We start from the raw sequence: 19,302 nt of genomic DNA, 5'->3' as shown, positions 1-19,302 counted from the left end.
GCTATCATGGGGCCCCCACACCCAGTTTCTCAAGACGATCCCAAAGCACACCAGGAACTTTTGAAGAGGGTCACGTCCAAACCGGGGCTTAAGGCAGAGGAACTGGAAGAGCCCTCGGACTCCCTATTTGACGTCCTCTGCTCTTCGGCTCCTGCCAGTGTAGCCCTACCCCTTAATGAAGGGGTTTCCAAAGTCACTAATGCCCTGTGGCAGACCCCCTCTTCCATGGACCCTGTCTCTAAGAGGGGCGAACACAAGTACTTTGTGTCAACCAAAGGGTTTGATTACTTATACTCCCACCCTTCCCCCAATTCCCTTGTGGTAGAGACAGTTAACCACAAAGAGAGGCAAGGACAACCCGGGGCCACCCCCAAAAACAGAGACTCAAGGAGGCTGGATCTCTTTGGATGTAAGGTTTATTCATCTTCCAGCCTTCAGCTGAAAGTGGCCAACCATCAAGCCCTCCTTGGCCGATATGACTTCAATATGTGGTAAGCCATGGCCAAGTTTGAAGGGTCGCTCCCCGAAGCTTCCAAGGAGTTTCGAATGATCCTCAATGAGGGCACGACCACAGCCAGGGTGGCACTCCAGGAGGCGTCAGACACCGCTGATGCTTCTACCCGCACCATGGCTTCTGCTATTTCCATGTGGCGACCCTCCTGGCTGCTCCTCTCTGGGTTGTCCTCTGAGGCTCAGCAGTCAATGCAGGACTTGCCCTTTGACGGCCAAGCCCTATTTATGGAGTAAACAGACAGCAAGTTGCATAGCCTCAAGGACTCCCGCACCACCCTGCGTCTCTACGTCCCAGCCCCGGTGCGTAAGCGGTTCAAACCACAGCAGCCTCAGGGCCAGGGAAGCCAGCCTCAGCAGGACCAGCCCCACAAATGAGCCAAGAGCTACAAGCACCGTCCGAGCCGCCTGCCTCCACTTTCTGCCCAGACGGTCTCCACCCGTGCCAAGCAAGGGGCCAAGTGGTCATTTTGAAGGTGTGCCGGAGGGCAACCTACCAGTCTGTTCCCCGGATCCATCTGTCCTAGTGTTCTCCAACTGCCTTTCCCTTTTCCTCCCTGCTTGGATTGTTATAACCTCAGACCGATGGGTCCTCAGCCCAGTGGAGCAGGGTTATACCTTCCAGTTCCTTTCTACCCCTTCTTCCCCCCCTCCGCTTTTCGCATCCCTCTTCAGGGACCCCTCTCATGAGAGTCTCCTCACACAAAAGGAAAAGGGGTTGCTACAGCTAGGGGCAGTGAAGGAAGTTCCTCTCGAATACTGGAACAAGGGGTTGTATTCCCGGTACTTTTTTATCCTAAGGGCTAAGAGCAGTCTACAGCCTATCCTGGACCTGCAAGACCTCAACAAGTACCAAAAGAAGTTAAAGTTCCTCATGGTTCCCCTGGCTTCTATTATCCCTTCCCTGGATCCAGGCGACTGGTATGCCGCCCTCGACTTGAAGGATGCATACTTCCACATAGCGATCTTTCAAGTACACAGATGCTTCTACTACCAGTTTGTGGTCCACCCATTGGACCTGGTGATAGCACCGAGAGTGTTTTCCGAGTGCATGTCGGTAGTAGTGGCTTATCTCAGGCACCGGGGTATCCAGATCTACCCATACTTCGACGACTGGCTAATCAAGGGCAGCTCCAGGTCTCAAGTCCAAAGGGATATCATGGTGCTTCAAGCCATGTGCCACCCTCTGGGCCTACTGGTCATTTGTAAATGACAAAAAGTCAATGTTAGTGCCGGTGTAGAGGATGGAGTTCATCAGAGCAGTCCTTGACTCGACCTGCACCAGAGCGTTCCTTCCGCTAGAAAGGTTCCACATGTTGACAGACCTTATCGCAGTAGTCTCCATGTTCCCTCTGACTACAGCCAGTGTCTGTCTGTGCCTGCTGGGTCACATGACAGCGTGCACTTAGATGATCCACCATGCCAGGCTTCAAATGCTCCTGCAGCAATGGCTGGGGACAGTCTATTCCCAGTCCCGAGACACCCTGGTAAAGATGGTTACCATTCCCCAGGCAGTACTCCCCTCGCTGCAATGGTGGACCGACCGCAGGACAGTCCTGGAGAGGGTTCCAGTCAACAACCCCCCTCACTCCATCGAGTTGGTGTCAGATGCCTTGGATCTCAGCTGGGGTACATACCTTGGCGACCTCCAGACAAAGGGGATGTGGTCCCCAGAGGAGGCAAAGTTGCACATAAACATGAAAGAGCTCTGAGCAGTTCAGCTGGCACGCAGATTGTTCCTGCCCCACCTGTTGGGCAAGGTGGTATGAGTCTTGACAGACAGCACAGCCTCAATGTTCTGCATCAACAGACAAGGGGGAACGTGCTAGTTGGCTCTATGTCAAGAAGCACTCTGTCTATGGAACTTCTGTATCAGTCATGGAATCCATCTGGAAGCTGGTCACCTTCCCGGTGTCAAGAATATGCTGGTGGACCAGCTCAGCAGGAGCTTCTCCTCTCACCACCAGTGGTCACTCCTGTATGATCTTCCAAAGGTGGGGAACTTCCCTAGTGGACCTGTTCGCTACCAGACAGAACAGGAAATGCCACCAGTTTTGTTCTTGGCAAGGTCTGAGCAAGGGCTCCCTCTCCAATGCCTTCCTCCTGTCGTAATCAGGGAGCCTGATGTATGTGTTCCCTCCAATTCCATTCATCATCAGGGCCCTGGCAAAGATCAAGAGAGACAAAGTGCAGGTTGTTGTGATCGCCCCAGCATGGCCTCACCAGCACTGGTTCAGCATGCTCATGAACTTGTCAGTGGACCCTCCCTGACCCCTGCCCAATTGCCCGGACCTGCTGTCACCGGACCAGGGTCGGCTCTTACACCCCAATGTTGAGTCCCTCCACCTCTTGGCATGGATGCTATGTGGTTAAACCTGGAGGAGCGGGCCTGTTTGAAAGGAGTCCAGTAGGTCCTCCTGGGGAGTAGGAAGCCCTCAACCAGATTGACTTACCTGGCCAAGTGGACGAGGTTTTCCTGCTGGGCGTCCAAACGTGGCATCTCTCCCTCGCATTCTTCCATACATACTACCTGCTCCATTTGAGGAACCAGGGCCTGGCTCACTCTTCCATTAGAGGGCATCTTGCAGCCATCTCTGCTTTTCACCTGCTGATCCAAGGACAGGCGGTGTTTACCCATGACATGACAGTCAGATTCTTGAGAGGGCTCGAGAGACTCTTCCTGCAGGTCCGGGCTCCTGTCCCACAGTGGGATCTTAATTTGGTCCTCTCTAGACTTACTGGCCCACCCTTTGAACTGCTGGGGTCCTGCTCCCTTTCCCACCTGTCATGGAAGGTTGTGTTCCTAGTGTCAGTGACATCGGCGAGATGAGTCTCTGAAATTAAAGCCTTGACCTCAGAACCGCTGTACACGGTCTTCTACAAAGACAAGGTTCAGCTGCGGCCCCACTGGTCTTCCTGCTGAAGGTGGTATCTATCTTCCATATGAGCCAGGCCATCTTCCTCCTGGTGTTCTGTCCCAAACAGCACAAGACCAGTGAAGAGAGACGTCTTCACGCGCTGGACATCTGAAGGGCCTTGGCTTTTTATTTAGAACATACCAAGCCTTTCTGTAAATCAACTTAGCTCTTCATCACTATGGCAGATAGGATGAAGGGCCTTCCCGTGTCCTCACACAGGACTTCCAATTGGATCCTCTCATGCATAAGGACCTGTTACGACCTGGTGGGGGTTCCGCTGCCACCAATTGTCAGACCTCACTCAACTAGAGTGCAGGCGTCTTTAGCGGCCTTCCTGGTGCACATCCCTATCCAGGACATCTGTAAAGCCACAACATGGTCCTCTGTCCACACGTTCACGGCTCCTTATGCCATCACTCAGCAAGCCCGGGACAATGCTGGATTCGGCAGAGCTGTGTTGCAATCTACATGTCCGTGAACTCCTACCCACCTCCAGGGGTACTGCTTGGGAGTCACCTAATATGGAATGGACATGAGCAAGCACTCGAAGAAGAAAAGACGGTTACCTTTTCCATAACTGGTGTTCTTCGCGATGTGTTGCTCATGTCCATTCCACAACCCACCCTCCTTCTCCACTGTTGGAGTTTCCGGCAAGAAGGAACTGAGGGTGGAGGGAACTGGTGGCACCCCTTATACCATGCCATGCGGGCGCCACTCCAGAGGGCACCAGAGCCGGTCTCCTATGGATACTGCTGAGGGAAAAACTACTGGTGCATGTGGCGAGCACACACACCTAATATGGAATGGACCTAATATGGAAAGGACATGAGCAACCCATCTTGAAGAACACCAGTTACGGAAAAGGTAACTGTCTTTTCCTCAGGGTTGTCACTTAAATATTGACAATAAAGATAGCTTTATCCTCTGAATCAGACATAGTTAAAGTTTCATTTAATTTTTTGCTCTACTTACTCACAACTTTGTCTTGCCTAGTAATGCCACTCTTCTGGCTGGAATAAGGAGTGAACAACATATTTTAAGAAGTAAAAGTTTGGAAGCCATAAGACCAGATCCTCAGCCAATGTAAATCATCATAGCAAAGGGTAATGATTGATTCCACTGGAGATATGCCCAGTTTACACTAGCATAAAACTCTGGCCCTCAGTATAACTTCTCTGATGGAAATGTGAGGATATTTCTTAAGTGTTACTATTCTGTTTACCCAATTGTAGATAAACAGCGGTTCTGAGGTCAAGGCTTTAATTTCAGAGACTCATCTCGCCGACGTCACTGCCACAAGGAACACAACCTTCCATGACAGGTGGGAAAGGGAGCAGGACCCCAGCGGTCCAAAGGGTGGGCCAGTAAGCCTAGAGAGGACCAAATTAAGATCCCACTGCAGGACAGGAGCCCGGACCTGCAGGAAGAGTTTCTCGAGCCCTCTCAGGAATCTGACCGTCATGTCATGGGTAAACACCGCCTGTCCTTGGATCAGCAGGTGAAAAGCAGAGATGGCCGCAGAGAAGAGTGAGCTATAACTCACTTAAGAAAGATTTTCCACACTTAGCAGTTAGTGTGGAGGATGGTTAGACGATGTTTTGGAAGTCAACAAATGGAGTATCACTGAGAGTTGAAGGGGCAGTGAGTGATACAAAAAGAATCAATGACAGATAAGTTGGAAGGGGCAGAGATATGCAGGGCCCTAAGAACTTGAACTTAATACAGTAATACCAATAAAAATAATAATAATCCAGGATGGTTGTGAGTAACTTTCTGTTTAATAGGATCTGCACGTGCAATTCCACATCAGATACTTCCATTCTTGCTATATTGCTGTGTTGATGAATATAACTAATATTTTTGTTGTTGTTTAAAAAAGTAGTTCTTTAAAAAACAACAACAGAAAATGGTATGAAAATGAACTGGGTTTTCATCTTTATATCAGTTTAAAATTACTGCCATTCCTCATGAGGTATTTGTAACTTTCTGTGCCCCGCTATGGAAATTCTGCCCCACTTTTTTTGTGCTTATGAAGCAGTCGGGTACTGACCACGTGTCTAACGCTCTTCAGCTTCCAAATGATAATATAACATTGTATAATATAAATAGTCATCAGCTCCCAAAATATAATCCCATTTTTAAAAGGCCTTTATTGGCTTCAGATGTTTCCTTTTGAGTCTATAATCTGCCTGTGTAAGAACCAGAGTTTAAAAATATAAATATAACATTTGCTGTTGCCTAGCAACAGCAGTGAACCTTGGGCAGCCTTGCACCAATTACACCTGTCTGGAAAGAACTCAAAGTTGTAAGACAGCAGGACTTAACAAAGGTTGCCTTTGAATATATTAGGAATAAGAGCTCATTTCTGCTCAAAACATCTTGTTTTCTCGCTTTTGTCTCAGTTAGGCCTTTCAAAATGTTCTGAAGGGCTGAAGACCCCAGTTTGATCTGAATCCCTGATCATCACCAATAGATCCTGATTGGAAACACTGGGACAGCGCCAGCAAACCTCCCAGTGTAATCAATAGGGATTGCTTAGGGAGTACAGGACCCAAGTGTTTGTCTACATCAGAGCTGGAAAAGGTATTGAAGGAAAATAACACAGTCCCCTGTTCCTTCAATAAACTGTCTAGTCTGGGCTCATTCCTTAATTTTGCTTGAATGAATAAAAACTCCCTATTTTGCATACTCTGGAGGCAAACACAATCTGTGGTTTCATGGGTCCCTTCTGCAGCATGTAAAATAGATTAATTCTATGTTTATTTATTGTTTACAGCCTTCATGTGGTGGTTGTTTACATAATAGTACTATAATATACCTACCTTTATCCTGTTTATCTGTCTAATAATATTACCATAAAATGCCTTTCCTCTGGGGATCTCAACACATTTAACAAAAGAGGGTAAGCATCATTATTCCTATTTTACAGATTATTGCATTTAAAAATAATTTACCTTTCCCCCACCTCCTTTCTTCTGCACTGGTTTTCCCAACACACACATATACACTCATTATGGAAAAGGCCTACAGAATTTAGTAGAAAACTTATAATTTGTATAGAATTTTTTAACCATCCTATAGAATTTTATATAAAATAATCCATGCTATAAATAGTTAAAGAAAGTGTGGAAAGGATATATTTCTCTCTTAAATTATATAGGCTTGTTGAGGAATTTGAATAGAAGCCAGATTCATTTTTGTAGGAATCTATTGATTTATTTAATCTCTATTAAATGCTGTAAAATTGTTTACCACAAGGTGCTCTCTGCTGAATGATCAGGCACTTTGATTCTTTCAAAAGCTTTTTCAGGTTAATCAAATGCCATTTCTGATAGGTTTTACAGTATTCTTTAGTTTTACATCTGTCGGTTCCTCAAGATGGTACATGTACAGTGTTCTGAGATATTGCCAAGCTGTTATACTTTTTCCTAATGCTCTAAAACAGACAGCAGACCTACTAGCTGCTGAGCTGCAGTGTATAGGAACAGCAGGATCCTCCTCACCAGATTAATGGGAAATACAAATAATAATATTGCAAAGCCAGAGGTGGGCATTTATCAGGTACTATACTTCACTCCCTGTGATGTACATTATGTCCTATAACAAAAGCAAAACACAGGACATTGTCCCTTTTGGAAATACATTACAATTGAGCTGCAAGAAGGAAAAATACCAAGACCACTTCATCAATGCCAAAACCATAGGGTAAAATGTCAAAAGAATTAGAACCAGATATTCTTAGCTCAGTATAAGTATTCTGAATCCAAAGAATCTTTCCACAAATTGTAAATACAAATTGTAGTAGGAGGCCAAAATCACTAACATTTTGGACAAAATGGATCCATTGTGAACATTACAAAAGAAAATTAGCATCCTCATCAGTTGTACTTTAGAAATACTTCTGACTGGGTACTGTAATGATCTGTCACTTGAATTCACATTGGAACAAAGGACTTGCCATGTCGTATCAGACCAGTCATCCATGTAGTATAGTATCCTGTCTGTCAGTGACGAATACCAGATGCTACAGAGGAAGGCATAAAAAATGAGGAGTGGACAGTTTGAGGACAGCCTGCTCACAGAGGGAGCTTTATTTATAATCACATCAGCTAGCAGCTGGATATGTGCATGTTTACATACATGTGTATATTGATTCTATAAAATGTACAGAATGATCTATTTATCTGGCTAATGAAATACCAAAAAAAAAAAAAGCCGCATTAAAAGAACATTATTAAGGTTTCAGAGTCAAGCACTCAAAAGTTAGGAAATGCCAGAATTAAGGTTGTGATGTTTAGATGCACAGCACAAACCTCTAGCAATTGAGCTGATTGAGCAACTGGTAACAGCAGTAGGTTTTTACCCTCCATGTGAATTTCAGTAATTTTCTAGGTGCCTAAAAGTTAGGTGTAACCTCTAACTCCTTTTTGCGCATTCAGGCCTCAGGCTTTTGAAAACCCCACGGGGCACCTAATTCCCATTGATTTCAGTGGGAGTTGTGCAACTAGGAATTTTTGAAATACCTGTTGGGTGGCTATCTGCATCACTAGATGTCTAGACGCCATCAGCTCAGGATTAAACAAAGACTGTGACTGGCTAGCCAACTAGGAAGGCAGTTTCTCTTCCCTTGGTGTTCACACCTCAACTGCTAGAAGAGGGCCTCATCCTCCCTGATTGAACTAACCTTGTTATCCCTAGCCTGATTCTTGCTTGCATATTTATACCTGCCTCTGGGAATTTCCGCTACATGCATCCGACGAAGTGGGTATTCACCCACGAAAGCTCATGCTCCAATACGTCTGTTAGTCTATAAGGTGCTGTCAAGGTTCCTCCCCCACTCTGAACTCTAGGGTACAGATGTGGGGACCTGCATGAAAAAACCTCCTAAGCTTATCTTTACCAGCTTAGGTCAAAACTTCCCCAAGGTACAAAATATTCCCCCCCCCCGTTGTCCTTGGACTGGCCGCTACCACCACCAAACTAATACTGGTTACTGGGGAAGAGCTGTTTGGACGCGTCTTTCCCCCCAAAATACTTCCCAAAACCCTGCACCCCACTTCCTGGACAAGGTTTGGTAAAAAGCCTCACCAATTTGCCTAGGTGACTACAGACCCAGACCCTTGGATCTTAAGAACAATGAACAATCCTCCCAACACTTGCACCCCCCCTTTCCTGGGAAATGTTGGATAAAAAGCCTCACCAATTTGCATAGGTGACCACAGACCCAAACCCTTGGATCTGAGAACAATGAAAAAGCATTCAGTTTTTTACGAGAAGACTTTTAATAAAAAAATAGAAGTAAATAGAAATAAAGAAATCCCCCCTGTAAAATCAGGATGGTAGATATCTTACCGGGTAATTAGATTCAAAAACATAGAGAACCCCTCTAGGCAAAACCTTAAGTTACAAAAAAGATACACAGACAGAAATAGTTATTCTATTCAGCACAATGCTTTTCTCAGCCATTTAAAGAAATCATAATCTAACACATACCTAGCTAGATTACTTACTAAAAGTTCTAAGACTCCATTCCTGGTCTATCCCTGGCAAAGACCAGCATACAGACAGACATAGACCCTTTGTTTCTCTCCCTCCTCCCAGCTTTTGAAAGTATCTTGTCTCCTCATTGGTCATTTTGGTCAGGTGCCAGCGAGGTTACCTTTAGCTTCTTAACCCTTTACAGGTGAGAGGAGCTTACCCCTGGCCAGGAGGGATTTCAAAGGGGTTTACCCTTCCCTTTATATTTATGACAGGTGCCACTGGACTCTTTGCCGCTTTTACAGATCCAGAGTAACACGGCTACCCTTCTGATACTAGATGTCTAAGTATCTTTAAAACTCTGAGCCTTGGGTACTTTTGAAAATTTTACCCCAGATCAGTTTGATCTGTCATGTTGCTTCCCCTCCACAGAGCTTTGTTAGCTCTCTCTGAATTTTTAGACAGTCTTCTCTAGTTTTGATAGAATTATAATTATCCAGGTACTCTGTAGCAAGTAATGAAACCCTCTGATTTCCTACAGAAGGAAGATCTACACATGGGGAATAGTTACTGAGAGAAGGAGATTAAGCAGACTCGAAAGGATGACTCACCAGCAGTTGTATTTTTCTATCAACCTGACTTCTAAATCGGAATGTTGTACACACTAACTGAAAGCAGCAAATGTTGAGGCTGAGCCCTTTCTGCCAGTTGCCAGTTTCCAATTGCTTACCCAAGACCACAGGAGGAGGTAGTGTCCCAGCAAAAGTCATGCGCTCGGCTATCCACACCATGCCTTTCAACAAATATCTGCACTAATTAACTGGGAAAAGAAATGGTGGCCATAGATTTGCGTTCAAATAGTTGTAGATGAAACCACATTAATGGGTCTTTAAGGACTCACAGCTGAAGATGTACCTAAACTTCCTGCCAGATAGTCTTTGAAATCTTGTTACTCTATCACTATGGCTCTACCTACTGTATAAGAAAACGAATATTTAGAAAAGCTTCAAGGAAGATGCATTTAAGGGTTTCCCCAAAGCCCTGTCTGTGTTGACCCCCACCACATGTTCATTTACAAAAACACCCAGTCTTTCAAATGCTTCCTGTTTCCCATGATGAATAATCAAAAGGAGCAAAGTAATTCTTAAAATATAGTTATTCTGTTTTCATAGAATCATAGAATCATAGAATATCAGGGTTGGAAGGGACCCCTGAAGGTCATCTAGTCCAACCCCCTGCTCGAAGCAGGACCAATTCCCAGTTAAATCATCCCAGCCAGGGCTTTGTCAAGCCTGACCTTAAAAACCTCTAACGAAGGAGATTCTACCACCTCCCTAGGTAACGCATTCCAGTGTTTCACCACCCCCTTAGTGAAAAAGTTTTTCCTAATATCCAATCTAAACCTCCCCCACTGCAACTTGAGACCATTACTCCTCGTTCTGTCATCTGCTACCATTGAGAACAGTCTAGAGCCATCCTCTTTGGAACCCCCTTTCAGGTAGTTGAAAGCAGCTATCAAATCCCCCCTCATTCTTCTCTTCTGCAGGCTAAACAATCCCAGCTCCCTCAGCCTCTCCTCATAAGTCATGTGTTCTAGACCCCTAATCATTTTTGTTGCCCTTCGCTGGACTCTCTCCAATTTATCCACATCCTTCTTGTAGTGTGGGGTCCAAAACTGGACACAGTACTCCAGATGAGGCCTCACCAATGTCGAATAGAGGGGAACGATCACGTCCCTTGATCTGCTCGGTATGCCCCTACTTATACATCCCAAAATGCCATTGGCCTTCTTGGCAACAAGGGCACACTGCTGACTCATATCCAGCTTCTCATCCACTGTCACCCCTAGGTCCTTTTCCGCAGAACTGCTGCCTAGCCATTCGGTCCCTAGTCTGTAGCGGTGCATTGGATTCTTCCATCCTAAGTGCAGGACCCTGCACTTATCCTTATTGAACCTCATCAGATTTCTTTTGGCCCAATCCTCCAATTTGTCTAGGTCCTTCTGTATCCTATCCCTCCCCTCCAGCATATCTACCACTCCTCCCAGTTTAGTATCATCCGCAAATTTGCTGAGAGTGCAATCCACACCATCCTCCAGATCATTTATGAAGATATTGAACAAAACCGGCCCCAGGACCGACCCTTGGGGCACTCCACTTGACACCGGCTGCCAACTAGACATGGAGCCATTGATCACTACCCGTTGAGCCCGACAATCTAGCCAGCTTTCTACCCACCTTATAGTGCATTCATCCAGCCCATACTTCCTTAACTTGCTGACAAGAATACTGTGGGAGACCGTGTCAAAAGCTTTGCTAAAGTCAAGAAACAATACATCCACTGCTTTCCCTTCATCCACAGAACCAGTAATCTCATCATAAAAGGCGATTAGATTAGTCAGGCATGACCTTCCCTTGGTGAATCCATGCTGGCTGTTCCTGATCACTTTCCTCTCATGCAAGTGCATCAGGATTGATTCTTTGAGGACCTGCTCCATGATTTTTCCAGGGACTGAGGTGAGGCTGACTGGCCTGTAGTTCCCAGGATCTTCCTTCTTCCCTTTTTTAAAGATTGGCACTACATTAGCCTTTTTCCAGTCATCCGGGACTTCCCCGGTTCGCCACGAGTTTTCAAAGATAATGGCATCATGCTGATGCCTTTACATAAAATTGGGGAAGCTAAATTTAGAAAAAATGTTTCCAAGCAGAATCATGTATTCCCAAACACAATGTATTTCTGGGCAATGGCAGCAACGCTTCTAGTAGTTTAGTGACAGCTGCTTTTTAGGGGGGAAGAATTTAAACAGATCAGGAGAATTTCAGATTAGGAGGAGAAACTGCCAAGAATATTAAACTATGAATGAATGTTTGAGGAATTCTGCCTCCACATCAATAGGGGGACCAAGCTGAATCATAGAAGATTAGGATTGGAAGAGATGTCAGGAGGTCAGCTAGTCCAACCCCCTGCTCAAAGCAGGACCAACCCCAACCAAATCATCCCAGCCAGGGCTTTGTCAAGCTGGGTCTTAAAAACCTCTAAGGATGGAGATTCCACCACCTCCCTAGGTAACCCATTCCAGTGCTTCGCCACCCTCCTAGTGAAATAGTGTTTCCTAATATCGAACCTAAACCTCCCCCACTGCAACTTGAGACCATTGCTCCTTGTTCTGTCATCTGCCGCCACTGAAAACAGCCAAGCTCCATCCTCTTTGGAACCCCCCTTCAGGTAGTTGAAGGCTGCTATCAAATCCCACCTCACTCTTCTCTTCTGCAGACTAAACAAGCCCAGTTCCCTCAGCCACTCCTCGTAAGTCATGTGCCCCAGACCCCTGATCATTTTCGTTGCCCTCTGCTGGACCCTCTCCAATTTGTCCACATCCTTTCTGTAGTGGGGGGCCCAAAACTGGATGCAATACTCCAGATTATGTGACCTATTTTTATTAACCTCTTGCTCTTGGAGATTGTCCAAATGTCCTTTATTTGGATAACATTCCAACTCCCAAGACACCGTGGCAGGAAATATTCTTCTGCACCACACTCTAGTGAAAATCTTTTTAAATTGCAGTTTATGCCACTTATTCTACTTTTACATTCTAAAAAAAGATTCATTTGCCCAACTGGGGTTAGTCACAAAACTATTAGAATGATATTAACAGTGATTTAGTTGGGGATTGGTCCTGCTTTGAGCAGGGAGTTGGACTAGATGACCTCATGAGGTTCCTTCCAACCCTGATATTCTATGATTCTATGAACACCTGTGGGTTGCAAAATAGCACAACTGTAGAATCCAAATTAAAAAAGGAGTTAGAAACCACATCTCAGCCATGCTGGTTTCTTCAGATGTCACCAAAGTGTCATCCCTGCTACTCATTCTCTCTTTGTATCTCATTCTCTCTTTGTATCTCATTCACTTCCCAAGCTGAGGTGGGGGGGCTCCATGGGTCAAACATTGCTTCTGACTTTCTTTTTCGTGTGTGTACATTAAAGGAGGAGTTCTTGGCTTAACTTTCAGAACCTGAAGCAATGTCTTATCTAAGCAACAGTTCAGTGCATGACTCTTCTCTCACTGATTTAGGCCACACATTACGTAAAGGAATAAGGAAATAGTTGCATTTTCTGAGACCATGGGCCAGATCTTCAACTCTGGTTAAGTCACTTTTGTGCTCCTCCGTCAGCACAGAGGGTCCTGAAAGCTGTCTCAGCTAAGTGACTGAGAAGTCCTGAATTCTCAAATAGGGCAAAGGCAAGTAGCTGGCTTTATCCACCCACCTCCACTTTGGCACAGGGGGTTTTATAGGGCAGAGCTGAAATGTAGCGTGCCCTGGTGGTCCTGGGCTGGTAGAACATCCCTAGGGGACAGTTCCAGTTGGTATTAAATTACAATAGTTTTGTGGCTCCTTTAGCTTCTGCTGGAGACCAGTGTCTATCCTCAGGATCAGGAGCGGAGTAATGGTGGCTTAGAGGGTCTAGTTTTATTCTTTTTTTAAAGAAACAAATAAGTTTCAAACTGGTGAGGCTAATTCTTACACTTTTTAACACCCTCCTATTGGTTCCACTTGCAATTTCCAGCAACTTGCACCAGCTCATAACTTCTGGAGCTTGATTCTTCATTTCTTTGCACCTTGTGCCATCATTGACACTCAAAATTGTAACATTTCTCACCCACTTTGCACAGGTGTAAGGCCCCAGTCCTGCACATGGGTGTTCATTAACCCAGGTTAAACACAGCATAGTAAGTTGCAAAGATCAAGGCCCAAATGGCAACACAAGATGCAAGATATACCACTACTGATTTTCTCCCAGCTCGAATCTGCTCATTTCTACATTAATATTTTAAAAGCACCATTTTTTTTAATTTAAAACCACAAGTGAAAGGTCATTGGGACTACACAACTCACCCATAAAGTTAAAATGACTCCAAGGCAGGAAGCCCTTGACTTCAACAAAGCCAAGTGCTTTTCAGTGAATATACAGAATTCAGCAAGGATTGAGCAGAGGGAGCTTGCAGATTTCACTCTGAGAATATTCCAAGAGCTGCTACTGCTTGCAGAAATCTGGGTGGGAAATCTGTGGGCCAGAGAAAAGTTCCTGCAATCTATTAAACCAGTAGATTTAAAGCTAGGAACACTTACTGCAAGCATTGCTGAAATTAAAGGAGAAAGTCTCCTCTGTAGAGGCCAGCACAGGCTTTCAAGCAATTCAGAAAAGATTATAGTATTTTGATCATAGAATTGAAGACTTGGAAAACAGACCATGACACGCAAACCACCGGATAACAAGCACCATAGCAGAGACTGAAGGCAAAAACATGGTTAGATTTGTAACCAGCCTGATTCTAAAGCAATGGAAGGAAAATGCCTTCAGATGCACATAGGAAGTAGTTAGAGCAGAGATCCATCCTTCAGACAAAACCCAAACAAGGGGCAGCTTGTGTGCCATGATAATAGACATTCTGGGATTTCAGGACAAGGGGAAAGTTTTAGAATGTGCTGGGAAGCCTGGAAAATTCACCTGGAGCAGTATTCCTTTTACAGCTTCCCATGACTAAGTTTTGGGAACAATAAGAGAAGGGAATATAGAACCTGTTCCAAAGCCCACTGGAGCCAATGGGATTCTTTCAGTTGACTTCAGTGGGCTTTGGATAAGGCTTTCAGAGAGATAATAAATATCCTGGCAGGGAAAGGCACAAGCTGCTTTCTTATTTCTAAGAATTCACCATGACTCCAATGTAATGTTCTTCAAAACCCTGCAAGGCTGAATTCCACTTTCTTCACTGTCTTTGTTAGCTTGAATATAACAGGAAGATGATTTATAGAACAAGTCTGAGCTGTTGTGATGATGGTGGTTGTTAAAATTCTTCCTTGGAGTTACCTACTACTCTCTCTTTTCCCACTCAGTCTTGGGGCAGGGGATGGGAGGAGTGCTAGACTTCTTTATTTTTCTGGGACTATATCTTCTATATCAATAACTTATTTGAGGAAAGTCATTTGACAAAGGGGCCACAAGGCTTGCAATTCTGGCCAGCTGAGGATTTCTGTGCTATGGGAGGAAACCTCAGATGACAAAAAGCCAGTATAGGCACGTCTGTACCATTGCCCCTTCTTGCCTGGGGCATAGTGGCCATAGCTACAGGAAAGTAGATTACTCCTGGGGGAATTCTGTGCCATTGTGCAATGCAGAATTTTGCAGAAATTAATGTGCATGCAGAATTTCCTTTTCTACCCACAGAAATGGGCTGTTGAGATGTTGGCCGCCACTATGGCAGAGCCCAGCTCACAAATAGAAAATATTAAAAGTCTTTAGTTTAGAGAAACAAGAAATGACAGGCCACCTCGAATTGTTTCTTTTGTTGCCAGCTCAGTGGTGTGACTTCTACTATTGCAGTCACAGGGTTACTTTTACATACCTTAGCCAACCCCATGATTGAGACCTAGCAAAATAAGCACAATTATTTACCATGACTATTTTATTATTAAAGAAAGGGGAGATATTAAAGAAAACAACACAAATTATAAACTGATTACTTCTGTTACAATTTCTTCTGTATGCTTCTCTTTGGAGTGCTTTTAGCAGAGATTACACCTTTAAGAATGGACCAGCCTTTCATGGGCCACTTTTCTCTTGGTAAGTTGAGACCAAGATCTGATTCCCACAAATTATTTTGTAGCCAATCTTAGATATAGATGGGCAAAATAATTTCATTTGGAATTTCCTTTTGGTCTTTATAATAAGAGTTTATAGATGCACAAAGTAAGCACTCTCACCAATCTATGTTGAAGTTTTGGGGAACTTTTCCTTGGATGGTTTCTTCTTGTGTCTTCTCTGTTCTTGTCTGTGTAGTAGCTTTCTTGTAGAAATGGACAGGATGAATTGTGAATTGCTTGCTGTTTAAACAGGGTAGCAGAGGGTGTATCTGTGTGAGGAGTGGTCACTGCAGGGTTTTTAATACTCTTTTCCTTTTTCATTCCATGAAATTATATAAAAACAGGACTCTTGGCTTTGTTTAGATTCCAAGTTGGTTGTCACTCTTTCATTGGCTTCATGCTTTTTAAGGTTGTCTTAGCTGGCACCTTCATCTTCTGACTGTCATCTGTTCAAAGAAAATGAAACATTTCAAATTGCCTGTTATTTTTGTGGCAGGAACATTCCAGATAACCCTTTAAAGTTAAGAGTTTACCTTCTCTTTACTCAATCCATTTTCAGAGCTATTCCTTCAATTTTATTCGAGTTCAACAGGAAATTAAATTCTGTTTTCAAAAAGTCCAAACATTCCTATTATTTATAGAAATGATTTTAGTTCTCAAAACAATCCTTTAAAATTAAATAATTTTTAAAATCTTTAACTTAATAATTGTTAAAGAAGTTGCTGATTCTTTATAACAGTTTTGGAGAGATGATTCTTCATCTTCCTGAGTTAGGTGAGGGAGTTGCTTGAGAATTACCAGTAATTACTTAATTTCCCATTAATATAAGTATTCTATACATAAATGGCTTATTACATTAGTAATTAGTTTAGGTTATTAGAATCCATGTTGGTACATAAAAGCTTTTTACCATTTACATAGAAATGACATTAGGAAATTATATTAAGAGTTTTGCATTTAGCTAACATATTTGCAAGTATGCATTTCACCAAAGTGTTCGCCATGTCAACATTTATGAAATAAAGAGTAGATTTAAAGTATTTCCAGTATCTTTTCTCTAAAGTTTTAAAGACCTAAGCAAAGAGGTTTTTCTCGCAAAAGCGTGCGGGTTGATAGAGACCCACTTTACCTCTTGACTTATTGCTCTGATAACTCAAATCTGTATTCCTTTGTGCAATCAGTATTTCCCCCTAAAACATGAATGTTTTACATGGTTTGTTTGCTCTTGAGTCAAGGTGCTTAGAGTTACAATTTTCTGAGTTTGTATAGTACTGAGGGTAATAAACATGGTTTTATGGCTAAGAAGGGGTTATGTTTCTGACATTAGCTTGTCCTTCGGGACAGAAAGCAGAAACCTCCTGCAATTTCTTCAGCCAGCGTTTTATACCATAACTAACTAAACACATACAAATACTGTTATATTTTCAAGTATCTTGGCTATAACATAATTGTAGCTATATCTTAGTATTCAATGACCTAACATCAAACAAAATAAGTTATCATTTTATTAATATCATTTGGCATCAGTATTGAGGTCTGTCCACACCAGGATTCTGGCTTGTGATTGGTTAATATTCACACAATAATTTAAGGATGTTTCTGACTGGGGGTTGCACAGGAACTATCTTTTAAAGATTTACTCAGACTATCAGGCCACATCATTCTTGATTGCCTATTTGTTTTTTCCTAGGCTTTTGAAAAAGGAAGAAAACTTTACTTTTATCCCTCGGTCCCGTGAAGAGCTTCCAGACAACTTTCCAAAGGAAATCCCTGGGATCTGTTACTTCCTGGAGATCACAAGTGGTCAGAAGCAGCCAAAGCCCTCCATTTCGTCTGCCAGAGTGAGAAAGGTTTCCTACAACATTGGCACCATGTTCCTTCGGGAGACAAGCCTATGAGGCCTGCTGCAGATCAAAGACTAGTCAAAAAAGCACAAGCCCAGAACTGGGTCATGAGAGGAAAGTTGGATATTCTTTTTATTTCACTGCCTTGTCCTGAACAAGCAGTAAAAGCTCTATCTAATGTCAGGCAATAATTATTTTAAAAGGTGGGTGACTGCTGTCAGTAAACAAACTGGAAAGAGGGAGAAAAAAATGAAAGAAAATACTTCTATTTCCAGAGGAATTATTGGTTGTAAATTTCAATTTGGCCCCTTAAAAAAAAATCTTTGGGGTTGATTTTTGTTTTGAACAAAAGTGGGTGATGGTTGTCTGGGTCATTTGCACCAGCGAAGCAGAATTGAGCATCAGTTCTGATTATGCATTCCTACATTAATATATCATTTACCAAGGTAACAGTGTTTTTTAACTTTCTGAACAAACATTTCATACATATACTGTAGAGTGCTGTAACCTTCCTGGCAAGAGGAATATATAATTCAGCACAATATTGTAGGGATTTTACCTATTTTTATACATATTTCACTTTCTTGACAATTACATTCCATATACTGTAAAATGAGTGAGCTTTTCAGAATAAGCTACTGTATATTTCAGATATTCTCTCTCTCTGTCAAAGCTTATTATTATACAAGTGGCAAGACTTTTGACTTTTTGGCAACAAAAATATTAAGGAAAAAAAGAAAAATACATTGGTAAGTCTCTTTACATGGCTTTTATGGTTTAGATGAACATTGTCTTGCATATATACTATAAAATGATGTTCAGATGTTCAGTATTTGTCCTACTAGTAACGTGTCCAGTCTCTCCAGAACAATGCAAACAAAGGCTTAAAGATCAATGTCTTGATGGGTAAAACAAAATTCTGTTGCATACCATGGGCCTCCTCTCATATCATCGATTTTATGTAGAAGTCCTTATGATGAATGATATAGCCTATTGAAAGCAGCCTCCAGCAAATATGGGAAGCACTTTGGGAGGTATTTCCAAAGCAGCTCAATCACAGGAATACAGGTTCCATTGACTTTTAATGGGACTTAAATCGCTTAGGAGCTTTTGAAAATCACATCCTTTATTAACAACGTTATGCTGGAAGTTTCATCTGCTGCTGGCTTGGCTGAAATGTTGCTGCTTTTTCTAGTGCAGAATAGACTAAAAGACATAAACATTTAAAAAATGAAAATGCTTACCTATAGTATAATGCAAATGACTGTTCAAAATTTAGATTAATCAAGATTAGTAAAAAATAAAGGGCCAGATTCTCATCTATTGAAAATTTATGCAACTCTGTTGTCTTCAGTGGAGCTATACCCCATTTACATCAGGGGAGGATCTGGCCCCAAATGGTCACATCTTCAGACAGACTTTATTTTTTCAGATTTCACACTTTCCATTGGGTTTCCTTTTCAATTAGCACTAGCTGTAGACCTGCCTCTGCAAGCCTACCCACAGTAGGGTCCTAGTCTTACAGACCAATGCTGTTCTATTCTTAGAGAAAACAGTTTGTTAGCTAATGTTTATACAGTGCTTTTGAAGATGTATAGCTCTGATCAAAAGCCCATTGAAATTAAAATTAAAATCTCAGTTTTACCAGCAGCTGCTGGGTGCTGAGCAATTTTCAGAATCAGACCACTTGTTTTGCCCAAGTATTGGTGTAAGGTCCTAATTTGAGCACTTTTTTTAAAAAAAAAACTTGGCCCTTGGGTGAAATTATCTCTGCACTTTGTGCTATGGAGAGGATAAAAGGAGTCGGAAACTCACTCCTTTGACGACAGTCTGTGGCAATGGTGGGGGATCAGTCAGCACAGCCTCACCTCCAATCCTAGAATCTGTTTCATGACAACTCTGCATGTTT

At 43.0% G+C, this 19,302-nt stretch overlaps 1 protein-coding gene across 1 annotated transcript in view; it reads left to right on the top strand.

The window, feature by feature from the left end:
- Positions 1 to 17,447, top strand: part of GUCY1A2 (guanylate cyclase 1 soluble subunit alpha 2) — a 281,473-nt gene extending 264,026 nt beyond the window's left edge. Inside the window, exon 8 of the mRNA XM_077805894.1 lies at positions 17,240 to 17,447. Within this exon, the coding sequence (XP_077662020.1) occupies positions 17,240 to 17,447 (208 nt within the window). The remainder of the gene's footprint in view (positions 1 to 17,239) is intronic.
- Positions 17,448 to 19,302: the final 1,855 nt, after the last annotated feature.

Source organism: Eretmochelys imbricata, chromosome 1 (genome assembly GCF_965152235.1).
Source record: "Eretmochelys imbricata isolate rEreImb1 chromosome 1, rEreImb1.hap1, whole genome shotgun sequence".
Classification (NCBI taxonomy): Eukaryota; Metazoa; Chordata; order Testudines; family Cheloniidae; genus Eretmochelys; species Eretmochelys imbricata.
This window is presented reverse-complemented; position numbering and strand designations above follow the sequence as displayed.